The 13,233-nt window shown below is 44.7% G+C and overlaps 1 protein-coding gene across 1 annotated transcript in view; it reads right to left on the bottom strand.

The window, feature by feature from the left end:
• The window catches only part of slc35f1 (solute carrier family 35 member F1), a 51,373-nt gene that overhangs the window by 9,411 nt on the left and 28,729 nt on the right, over positions 1–13,233 (bottom strand). Inside the window, exons 3-6 of the mRNA XM_063001486.1 lie at positions 5,342–5,469; positions 5,060–5,219; positions 3,217–3,373; positions 1,589–1,641 (exon numbers count right to left, since the gene is read on the bottom strand). Coding sequence (XP_062857556.1) covers positions 1,589–1,641; positions 3,217–3,373; positions 5,060–5,219; positions 5,342–5,469 — 498 coding nt within the window. The remainder of the gene's footprint in view (positions 1–1,588; positions 1,642–3,216; positions 3,374–5,059; positions 5,220–5,341; positions 5,470–13,233) is intronic.

The following is a 13,233-nucleotide window of genomic DNA, read 5'->3' as shown; positions in this document are numbered from 1 at the left end:
CTAGTCCGGTACCTTAACCGCTGAGCTACCACCACCCTATAAGATAAGAAGGAACAGGGGTAGCTCAGCAGTTAAGGTACGGGGCTAATAAAGCCCCACATCTGCCAGCATGCTACTGTTGGGCCCCTGAGCAAGGCCCTCAACCCTCAATTGCTTACAATGTGTACTCGCAGTTGTAAGTTGCTTTGGATAAAAGCGTCTGCTAAATGCTGAAAATGTAAATGTAAATAAGAACCTGCAGTGCTGAGAATAGTGGTACTGGGTCCGATTCCCAGGTGGAGCGGTCCGGGTCCTTTCTGTGTGGAGTTTGCATGTTCTCTCCATGTCTGTGTGGGTTTCCTCCGGGTGCTCCGGTTTCCTCCAATAGTCCAACGACGTGCAGTCAGATTAATTGGAGATACTAGAAATGACCCTGTGTGTGTGTGTGTGTGTGTGAAGGACAAGTCCGGGGTGTGTTTTACCCACTGAATCAGACCCACCGCGACCCTGACCAGGATAAATGATTCACATCTCAACAGCTTAAATCAAACATGATGCACTTTTTCTTTAAAAAATATTATAATTTGATCTTTTTTATGCCGCATGTGAGATCTGAGATCTGGCCCGAACGCTGTGTGTTGGCACGGCTCATCCACACACCAGTGCCACAGCTCAAACTAGGATCATTGTGCCATGCCAAGCTGAACTGGCACGCAGAAGCACTGGAACGGCGCCCAGTCCGCCCACCTCCGCAGGGATCCGCAGCCAAACACCATTCATCATTTTGGACGGGTGTGTGTTTGCTACTGTAAAGGTGGACAGTCGTTGTGTGAGGAGCTCAGGGCAGGTGCAGCGGGTGCTGCGGGTGCTGCGTTCACTGCGCCGTCTGGTTCTCATTTCTCGTCTGTGCTTCCTGCTGCATCAGAAAATGCAACCTGAACTCTGTTACACAAAGAGTTTCTATACAGAAATGTTGTTGGGTTCTCCGGGCCTGAGCTCATCTTAGATGGACCAGACAGTGGCTGTGGTCAGATGAATCCACCGTTCAGCTCGAGTTCTCTGTTCCAACGATGATAAGAACCATCCGGATGGTCATCAGTAAAAGATGCAAAATCCAACATGTGTTATGGTATGAGGGGCATCGGTGCCCATCTGCACGTGTGATGGTACCACTGACGCCGAGGCACAGTTTAGTCATAGCCAGTTCCTCTTCCTCTGCTGGAGACCCCGATGGTGTACGAGGAGGGTATATTCTCCTGACACGCCCTCCCTCCAACTTGTGTGCGCACCACCGACCCCTTCTTATCCCCCCCAGTCTTGCGCACGGAGAGTCACGCCCTGATCTCCACGTTCCTCCACTTCTACTAACCAGGGTCCTTACACAGTGTTGAAGCCCCCGCCCACTTTTTAGTCTCGTCTTTTCCCACCCAGTAGACTAGTGGCTGATTTTGCCCGCTAGGGGACGCCCAGCCGACCGGTAGCAGAGCTGAGATTAGAACTTGTGATGTGTGATAATCCAGCGACAGGGTTTTTAATCAGCGCCGCATGTCATCCCCTGATATTTATTCAGCCACGTTTTAGTGAGGTGATTAGGCGGGTTTAATCTTACCGATCTGCCAGTCCCACTGCACCCTCAGCAGCTCCTTGTGTTCCATGATGGCTCTGAAACAAAAGAAATACAACACGTTTGTCGTGAGGGAGGTCGGCGAGGGATGACACCAAAATATAAACAGGTATCTATAAAGAACCGGAGGAAGCACATGACAAGCGCTTCAGTCTCCACTCCACCCATCTGTAACAACACAATCACTCCGAGTGCTGGAAGGGTAACGGGATTGACCTCTTTCTACTCTGACTGCAGGGATTAGTCCGTCCATCCACTGTCCCCCACCCCCGGGAGCCCGAGATTGAGGTCCTGTCCGAGTCAGGCACCCAAGATCACACAGACGCCCCTCTATTTTAATACAGTTTGTCCGACAAGCTCACAGTCAGGCGTCCGAATATTTTTGGCCGTACAGTGTGTTAAGTTTGAGCTGCTTTTCTGTTGCTAATAATAAAAATAATAATAATAACAATAATAAAATAATAATAAAAATAAATAATATAACACTAATAACAACAACAATAATAATAATAATAATATTAATAAAACATTAATAATAACAACAATAATTATAATAATAATAATAAATAATAATAATAATAAATAAATATTATTATTATGATAAAATAAATAATAAATAATTATATAAATGATAATAATAATAAATATATTTTAAAAGACCTGTGGGGACTGAAGTCATTTTGTTAAAAGAAAGCGGCCAAAATTGTAACTGTAACTGCCAACAAGTGCTTCGCATCAAGATACCAATCTGAATTGTTTACCTTAATAGTATCAATTACTTAATCAATCAGTCAATTATTTGTCTGTTTTCTCACTACTTTATTCTGGTCAGGGACGCAGTGGGTCAGATTCACTGGGGAAAGATAGGAAACACCCCGGACAGGTCACAAGTCAATCACAGGTCACACACATCATTTTTAGCATCTCCAGTTAACGTTACCACATGTCTCTGGACTATAGAAGGAAACCGGAGCTGAATAATCATAACGCAGCATCTTTTACACCTGAGTGAGTTTTGTTCTAATTAGCGGTTGGCATGCTTAGACTCCGCCCCTGAGACATGGACACCGGCGCATTAGTGAGCGCTTCACTGGCCGCCGCCCACTGGAACCAGAGCGGCTGCTGATCTGGGTTCCAGTCGGAGGATTTGGGGAGATTTCTGGAGAGTGAAGAATCTAAACAGCTCATTCTGGTGTGTAGAGAAAACAAACGGGGAGGAACTAAATCCCACTCGGTCCGGGATTGGCAGACTCATCCGGCTAGGGTGGCAGTGCCAGCTGGCTACAGGAAACGCAGCAGAACGGGTGGGAAGCCAGTCACAGTCACGCTAGCAAAATTGTTTAGCGGTGCGTTTGGTGCCATTCCTCAGAATTTTACATTTCATTTTCATGCTTTACCACTTATTTACCCTGGTCAGGGTTGCGGCGGGTCAGGCTTCCCCAGAGTCACTGGGCACAATGCACTAATACACCCCAGACATGACGCCAACCTATTGCAAGGCCTCGGCCATCCCCCTCACCCATAGACGGTCATTTTTATAATCATTTCTATAATCACGGATTGGTGTCCTGATTGGGGGACGGATGGAGGGGGTGATGAAGAAGAACACTTACAGTTGGATGCCGCTGAAGAAGGAACCAAAGAGTCCCATCATGCCCAGGAACTCGACCCGACTCAGGTTCTTCACTATAAATTCCTCACACACATTAGAGATGCCGTACAGTGTGGCCCCGCCCAAAACCAGCAGGTCCCCCAGCAGCTTATGGTCCCCTGTACAGAGATTTAAGATGTAAATATACGTTCTCATCTATCATTTAGTTTAAACATTATATCACATTATATCACTGAATCATCGGCTGTTCTATACACACAAAATAATGTTAGTGTGTGTATACATATGTAATGTGTGTGTGTGTTTGTATATATATATATATATGTTTGGGTTTGTTTGGGTTTATATATAATGTTTTGTGTGTATATATAATGTGTGTATATATACATAGTGTTTGTGTGTTTATATGGATATGTTTGTGTTTATATATAATGTTTGTGTGTATATACAATGTGTGTATATATACAGAGTGTTTGTGTGTATGATGTTTGTGTGTGTATATACTGTATATACATAATGTTTGTGTGGATATATAATGTGTGTGTAAATAGACATAGTGTTTGTGTGTGATTTTATATATGATGTTTGTGTGTATATACTGTATATACATAGTGTTTGTGTGTGTTTATATACACAGTATGTATACATATGTATGTACTGTATGTGTGTGTATAACGTGTGTATATACATAATGTGTGTGTGTATGTTTGTTTGTGTATACATTTATATATAATAATTGTGTGTATTTGTGTGTGTATACATTTATATAAAATGTTTGTGTGTGTATATACTGTATACACATAGTGTTTGTGTGTGTATATGTTTACACATGTTTGTGTGTATAATGTGTGTGTATATACATAATGTTTGTGTGTGTATTTAGACATGATGTTTGTTTATATAATGTTTGTGGGTGTGTATATATATATATATAATATGTAAATATATACATAGTGTTTGTATGTGATTTTATATATGATGTTTGTGTTTATATAATGTTTGTGTGCGTATATACTGTGTTTATATATATACATATGTGTGTACAGTATGCGTGTGTATAACGTGTGTATATATACGTAATGTTCGTGGGTGTATATAATGTTTGTGTGTATACATTTATATACAATAATTGTGTGTATACATTTATATATACTGTTTGGGTGTATATAATGTTTGTGTGTGTATATACTGTATACACATGGTGTTTGTGTGTGTGTATACATTTACACATTTGTGTGTATAATGTGTGTATATACATAATGTTTGTGTGTGTATTTATACATGAAGTTTGTGTTTATATATATATACAGTATATATATGTATGTATGTATGTATGTATGTATGTATGTACAGTATGTGTGTGTATAACATGTGTATATATACATAATAAGGTAATGTGTGTATGTTTGTGAGTGTATACATTTATATACAGTATATATATTTACAGTATATGTGTCTATGAGCTAAAGCTGTGTGTGCAGCATCCACACGATTTCTGTGGGGGTTTGTGCCCATTCAAGAGGGGGTTCAATTGATCTCAGTGGTGTTTGATAACTACTGGATATCCTTTTCACCAAACCACGTCATTATGGAGTTTGGAACAGTGGCGTCCACATACTTTTGAGCACATTGGGTCTGATTTAAAATTCTTTGCAGGCTTTGTGATCTTATAGTCGATTCATTCATATTTAATAAGGAATCAGTCACACGGAGCATTGCTGTGCTATAGGGAGGGTGTATGTGTGTGTGTATGAGTGAGTGTAAGTGTGTGTGTGTGTGTGCGTGTGTGTGAATGTGTGAGTGTGTGTGTCCGTATGAATGTGTGTGTGTGTGTGTGTGCTTACCCAATCCTTGCTGTCGTCCCACCAGCACGTCGGCCCCCACCATGCAGCCGATGCCCAGCAGACAGACGCCCACGCCCACGAAGTGCAACACCTTATACCTGACCAGCAGGAAGAACCAGGACAGCAAGAGCACCACGGGGATGACGAAACAGTCCAGGAGCTGGAAAACACGCCACACACACGACCTCAGAACAAGCGCTGGCACCCCGGCGTGGAACCGACACACCCGAACGATCCTAAAACATCATCAGTAACATAGCCGTACCGTCCTGAAGCGCTCACCTGTACGCTGGTTAGCGTGGTGTACTGGTACGCTTTGATGACCAGGTAGTTAGCTTCGATATCGATCAGTCCGAGGATCATGTACTTCCACCATCGTCTCTTCAGGATGGCCAGTAAATTCTCCTCTCCTGCAACACAGCATGAGTGAAAATATGCTAAAGATGCAAATAGAGCACAAAAAATAATACTGCAGAACTTCCTCAACTCCACAAATACCTGGAGAGAAGCAGCACCCTGGACCAGAGGATCAGAGACGTGCAGTTTGTACAGCCATAAGATGTTGTTTCTACACTCACTGTCCATTTTATCAGCTCCACTTACCATATAGAAGCACTTGGTAGTTCTACAATTACTGACTGTAGTCCATCTGTTTCTCTGCATGCTTTGTTACCCCCTTTCACCCTGTTCTTCAATGGTCAGGACCCCCACAGAGCAGGTATTATTTAGGTGGTGGATGATTCCCAGCACTGCAGTGACACTGACATGGTGGTGGTGTGTTAGTGTGTGTTGTGCTGGTATGAGTGGATCAGACACAGCAGCGCTGCTGGAGTTTTTAACACCTCACTGTCACTGCTGGACTGAGAATCGTCCACCAACCAAAAATATCCAGCCAACAGCGCCCCGTGGGCAGCGTCCTGTGACCACCGATGAAGGTCTAGAAGATGACCGACTCAAACAGCAGCAATAGATGAGCGATCGTCTCTGACTTTACATCTACACGGTGGACCAACTAGGTAGGAGCGTCTAATAGAGTGGACAGTGAGTGGACATGGTATTTAAAAACTCCAGCAGCGCTGCTGTGTCTGATCCACTCATACCAGCACAACACACACTAACACACCACCACCATGTCAGTGTCACTGCAGTGCTGAGAATCATCCACCACCTAAATAATACCTGCTCTGTGGGGGTCCTGTGGGGGTCCTGACCATTGAAGAACAGGGTGAAGGGGGGTAACAAAGCATGCAGAGGAACAAATGGACTACAGTCAGTAATTGTAGAACTACAAAGTGCTTCTATATGGTAAGTGGAGCTGATAAAATGGACAGTGAGTATAGAAACAAGGAGGTGGTTTTAATGTTATGGCTGATCGGTGTATAATAGCTGATCATTTGTCCACAGTGTGGACCAAAGGTTTGAGATCAGTAGAGTTCTTTTCACATGTAAATAAATTCTGGTTGATGTGTAATCTGTACAAAGGTGTAATTATACGAGTGTGGGTTTATTTGTAAATTGGGGCGTCAGGGACAGTTTAAGTGTTTTTGGTACACGGAGGGAGACGTTAGCTGGCGTGAGGCTAACTGTGTTAGCATAATAAGCTAAAACTGCAGTGAAGTAGAGCGTCTAACTAATCTGATTATGAGCTTCAGGTCTTATTAGAATCCTCTCTACTGAGGCGCTGATCAGGTAGGTATAGGGAGCAGGACGGGTCACCACGTTCTTACACAGACCCAAGGAAAGTGTAAACTAGTATTTACTGACTGTGTGTGTGTGTGTGTGTGTGTGTGTGTGTGTGTGACTATTACCGATCTGCCAGTGCAGTACAAGTCCTCTCCCCATGCTGCTGCCCAGTAGATGTTGCATTCTGGGAGCTGATCTTTATCGCTAACACATTTCTATTCCTGCACCCGCACTTTTAAATTGCTTTTCTTCCGAACTGCCAGGACTTGTGATTGACCCGGAGCGCGGTGCCCGCCGGATTATTATTACACACACTCTTTAAAAAATGTGCCGGCTCGTGTACCGGGCGCCGTGACTGCGTGCTCAGAATTCTTCATGTCGAGGGCTCGTACAGGTTCAACAGATCCGAAATGGAATGCCAGTCTGGCTTACTAGAGTGCCAGGACTACGTGGACAAGTTATGGGTCGTGTCCTTCTGCGTTGCCATTTCGACCTGCAGAGGGGGCACGGAGGCGCAGATGATTGGTGAACACTTCCTTAGCGTTAATTTGCTTCAGGTGAGAGTTTTTCTATATATGACCGTCTCTTCCTCTCAGACTTGCCAGCTTCTTTGTTGGGAAACCTGCTCATCCAGTTTTTCAGCACACTTATCTTTTTGGGAATTTTTGGACCTCACGACGGAACCGAACTGGTAGAGCGGATAATATAATATTTATAATATAGAGTGATGCCAAGCTGCCCGATCTTGCCATGCCATAATCCACATGAAAAATCTCGTTTAGAAAGTGGCACATTTTATAGCAACACTGCAGTAATCATAAACCCATGGTACAACCTCGACATCAAAACTGTAGGATCACAAACGGAGTCCGATCTCCCATTAGCTTCCTCCGAACGGCGTCCCATGATGCATTTCGGAGCACAATAAATCCCCGTTCGACAATCAAATTGACTTTGTTCTTAGGAGCTAAAAGCTCTGCCTCGTTCCCCTGAATGGTCTCGGTCGAAACAAAGCCGGGAGCATCATCCAGATTAATAAATAATATCATTACCTCAGCAGCTCAATCCTTCTGCAGCAATTACAGCGGCCAACACGGCCGGCAGAGACTCATGGGAGAACGGGCGTCTCAGAGAGGCCATTAGTCGTGTTCTTAAACGCTGCCGCCCATTATTTCCAAACACACATTATGTTTTATTTCATAATTGAAGAATTCAGCTCGTATTAGGACGTGACTTCTGACATCTGTGCTGGCTTTATGAATTCATCTTAAAACTGTAGTGGAACTTTCTGTGTCTAAATATGTTTATATGGAAGAATCCCAACATTCGGCTATTTTGTTGGTTCACTGCAGGATAAGTTGTGGCTAAAGACACACAAACCAACAAGGTACATCACAAGAGGTGGCCAAAATAACATAAACTAATAAAAGTACCACAACGTGTGCACAAAAAATCATAAAGAAAGGTTATCACCATAGGGCCAGCTACTCAATCCACCAACATGCGACGACTAAAGAAAGTGAACTCTGGGAGCGGCTATAAACAGAGTACAGTCCGTGCCCAGCGTGGCTCTACACATGGGGCCCGCTCGTAGGAGCTTGCCTGTCCTGGGTGCCACAAGAGCGTCCTAGATCCTTAGCAAGAAGACCATCATGGTTTCAACAGGGAAGCAACTCTGTAGTGGGCATTTAGCAGATGCTTTCATCCAAAGTGACTTACAGTATACAGTTCAAGCAATTAAGGGGTAAGGGCCTTGCTCAAGGGCCCAACAGTGGCAACCTAGCAGTGGTGGGGTTTGAACCAGCAACCTTTTGGTTACTAGTCCAGTACCTTAACCGCTAGGCTACAACTGCCCTTTTATTACAGGGACCCCCTTCCTTATCTGGACAGAATTACCACTCGATGAGGCGCGGAGACTCTTGTTTTAGAGAACAATTAATGGTTAAGGGTCTTGCTCAAGGGCCCAACAGTGGCAACCTGGTAGTGGTGGGGTTTGAACCAGCAACCTTATGCTTACTAGTCCCGTACCTTAACCACTAGGCTACAACTGCCCTGTTGTTTTAGAGAACCGACACAATGAGTGCACTGCGCCTCCATGCTCTCCGCTGGCCATAATGGCATGGCAGGTGGGCATGATCCTGTAACCCAAATCAGTGGGAGCACAAATAAAGTTCATGTTTTAAAGTCCACATTTTAGTCATACAGTCACATGAACAGGGCAGCAAACACTCTGCCCACCTCACCACAGACAGTGATTAGAGAAGGATGGAACCCAGGTCACCACAAGCCACGATGCTGTGCACCACCGTCTGTACCTGCTGCACCAGCTCGATAAACGATCACAAGACAAATTAAAGGCTCGTACTGACGGAACAAAGATGAAGGTCAGTCACGGTGGACGGACGGTGACGGGTATCGATTTTCTGTCCGAGTGGAAACGGGACACGGTTTAACATCTGTACTAACATCACACACACACACACACTTATAAAAATCCTACACACACCCAATAGGGGGCTGACTTACTGGCAAACGCCTGAGGACGATCACCCTCACTGTGCCAGCCTATTTAATCCAAAGAGCGTTTGTATAGCCGGGCACAGATGGCGGTTCATAAAGCCTTAGGTGACGTTCCGATTCATCCCAGAGCTGTTGAGTGGGGCTGAGGTCAGGGATCTGTGCAAAACACTGGAGATTAGTTTTTAAACCGAGCTTTCCTTTATGTCTTTATAGAGCCCGCTCTGTGACAAGGAACAGGAAAGGGCCTTCCCTAAACCGTTGTGGCATATCAGCAAATTTATATGATCTATTTATTAGCGGTTGTTGTAGCGTGACACATTAAAAACATCATTCACATAAAACTGTGAATAAATATAATTAAGGGCCTCGCACCAACACTGGCACTTTAGAAGAGGTGGGGCTTGAACCGGCAACCATCTGATTGTAAAGTCCAGCACCTTCACCACTAAGCTACCTCTGGAACTAACAAACACCAGAGATATATGAACAATGATCGGCTTGTCCAAGGGATTCCTCACAACTGCTGCAGTTACTCCCTCTGCTGGCTGATCGATGTACTGCACAGAGACGGGGGATAATGGAGATCGGTGCGTAACTCTCCGTGCGTGATACGGGTCTCTCGGCCAGTGATAGCTCAGTGGTTAAGGTACTGGACTAGTTAACAGAAGGTTGCCGGTTCAAGCCCCGCCACCACCAAGTTGCCACTGTTGGGTCCCTGAGCAAGGCCCTTAACCCTCAATTGCTCATTGTGTTCCGCTCACTGTGTAAGTCGCTTTGGATAAAAGCGTCTCCTAAATGCTGAAAATGTAAAAAATGTAAATGTAAATGTCACTATATGAACAGAATAAGTTGGCTACTGCATACATGTAACGGTCTCCAGTCAGAGAGGTATTACAGTGCAAAAAAATGTCAGTTAGTTGTGGTATTTTTAGTATTTTTGGCTCCGATGTGATTTTAGCGACTGCGGCCGCGACACTTTTTGTTGGACAGGATCCACCTGGCAGCGCGTGGCTCAGTGCTGACAGATTGGAGAGGCGAGCGCTGGCACCAGAAAACGCTGTATTTTCCATTCCGAGAACAATAGGTGTGAGAAGCATATGCTGCCCAGATATCATCCTGTAGAACGGTGGTGGATTCGGGGAGCGTTTGCTTTCAATCACGCCACTAAGAAACAGATGGGCGCGGGGCACAATAACCTAATCTATAGTTCAGATTTATAGGGCGCACCTTACACTGCCAGGCGTCTGTATAGCAATGCTGATAAATAAAAAGAAGTGGTACAGCTAGTCTAACACAATATAGGTGGCTGACATAGGTACTGTATGATACGATTACACCCTTAAATCATCGTGTGTGTGTATATACAGCGGTACCTTGTAACCCGTCCTCTAAACTTTAAATCTTTAAATCTTTCTGGAGAAATTTGTACCTTAAACTGGACGTTTGTGTGACTGCCGCTTTGAACACACCACAAAAACACTCGCTGCAGCTTTAAATGAGATAAAAAACCACAAAAACACTCGCTGCAGCTTTAAATGAGATAAAAACACCACAAAAACACTCGCTGCAGCTTTAAATGAGATAAAAACACCACAAAAACACTCGCTGCAGCTTTAAATTAGATAAAAAAACACAAAAACACTCACTGCAGCTTTAAATGAGATAAAAAACCACAAAAAACACTCGCTGCAGCTTTAAATGAGATAAAAACACCACAAAAACATTCGCTGCAGCTTTAAATGAGATAAAAAACCACAAAAACACTTGCTGCAGCTTTAAATTAGATAAAAAACCACAAAAAACACTCGCTGCTGCTTTAAATGAAATAAAACAACTCAAAAACACTCGCTGCTGCTTTAAATGAAATAAAACAACTCAAAAACACTCGCTGCAGCTTTAAATGAGATCAAAACACCACAAAAACACTCGCTGCAGCTTTAAATGAGATAAAAACACCACAGAAACACTTGCTGCAGCTTTAAATGAGATAAAAACACCACAAAAACACATGCTGCAGCTTTAAATGAGATCAAAACACCACAAAAACACTCGCTGCAGCTTTAAATGAGATAAAAACACCACAAAAACACTCGCTGCAGCATTAAATGAGATAAAAACACCACAAAAACACTCGCTGCAGCTTTAAATGAGATAGAAACACCACAGAAACACTCGCTGCAGCTTTAAATGAGATCAAAACACCACAAAAACACTCGCTGCAGCTTGAAATGAAATAAAACACCACAAAAACACTCGCTGCTGCTTTAAATGAAATAAAACACCACAAAAACACTAGCTGCAGCTTTAAATGAGATTAAAACACCACAAAAACACTCGCTGCTATAACGAGGTCTGTGGTAGCTGGTGAACGTGCCCCGGGTTCCCAGCGAAACAGACGTTACAGAGCTCAGCAAACAAAGGTCTCTTATACCAGACCTTCCAATTAGTGCTGATCACCCACAGCTGTGGGGCTGGCTATTTAAGCCAGCTCTACACAGCAGTGGGTGTCGCACCTTTGTTTGTTTTGTGGTCTCTTGTGGCAGCTCGTCCACACTGTTGTTTAGTTATAGGTGGTAGCCCTGGTGGCGCTAGGCCATTAGGGTAAGTAAAACCGCAAGGTTTGAGGTATGAGGGTTTTCTTTCGTCCTCTTAGAAATAGTGTGGTGCGACGCCGCGCAGTCCTCGAACTGCTGTTTGTTTCAGCGCTAGCTTTAGCTTAGCGGTCTCACTCAGTGCTCTAGTAGCGCTGGTTATATCCTAGGCATCAGTGCCTTCAGTCAAACAGAACATTGGATTCTCCAACCGCTGGGTGGCGACTCCGGAACGTACTCGGTAGTCACGCCAACATCCCCGGTTCGAATCCACACTCTCTACAGCTGCCCAGCTCTCGTGCAGTTGCTGGGCAGACTCTTTATCGCTGTCTCTTTAAAACGCTAACATTAGCATTAGCGGCTTTCACTCCGCGCTGTTTTAGCGTTGGTGGTAACTTCGGCATCAGTGCCTTTAGTTAAACGGAACATTGGATTCTGTAACCGCTGGGTGGCAACTCCGGAAAGTAATCGGCAGTCACGCCAGCATCCCCGGTTCGAATCCACGCCTTACCGTTGTGTAACCTTTCTCTTTTGTTTTTCTCCTTTTCAGATCGGTGTTTGTCAGCTTCCGTCGGAGTTTCCGATTGGGTTTTGTTTTATTTTATGTTAGCTGTTTACCTTTTCTGTTGTCCTTATTAATCAATAAAATATCTTTTTATAATTTTACTTCTGCATTTGTGTCCCTTTCTTCCCACGTGACAGAAAGGTGCGACCATACCATGGACGCAGCAGAAGTTCCACCCCTTACGGACGTTCTACGTCATCAAGGGGTAGCGTTAGGCAGGCACGAGGTGGCCCTAAACGAGTTGGCGCAGCGGGTAGCTGCGCTCACCCTGCAGTCGCCAATTCTTAGGTCCGGTCCTGAACCCCCTGCCCACTCTCCTACCCACTCCGGAGGGTGCGGAAACCGCGACACCCCTATTTCGCCTCCCGAAAGGTATTCGGGAGAGGCTAAGAGGTGCCGTGGCTTCCTCCTCCAGTGTGCCCTTGCGTTTGAGCTGCAACCCTCTCGCTACCCTACGGAGCGATCGAAGGTTGCATACATAATTTCCCTGCTGACTGGCCGAGCTTTAGAATGGGCTACTGCCCTCTGGGAGCAAAATGCTCCAGAATGCTTTTCGGAAAGCTCCTTTAAGGAAGCTATAAAGGAGACCTTTTTTCACCCTTCGGGTGGCCGTGAGGTAGGCCCTCGTCTACTCGAGCTTACCCAAGGTGCTCGGTCAGTAGCCGATTATGTAATCGAGTTTCGAACGCTCGCGGCTGAGTGTGGTTGGGACGAGGGGGCCCTTACTGCCATATTCCATCGTGGTTTGTCTGGTAAGGTGAAGGACGAGCTAGCCACCAGGGACCCTCCTACCACTCTTAAGGACTTCTATGTCC

The sequence above is a fragment of the Trichomycterus rosablanca genome, chromosome 9 (genome assembly GCF_030014385.1).
Source record: "Trichomycterus rosablanca isolate fTriRos1 chromosome 9, fTriRos1.hap1, whole genome shotgun sequence".
Taxonomy (NCBI): Eukaryota; Metazoa; Chordata; class Actinopteri; order Siluriformes; family Trichomycteridae; genus Trichomycterus; species Trichomycterus rosablanca.
This window is presented reverse-complemented; position numbering and strand designations above follow the sequence as displayed.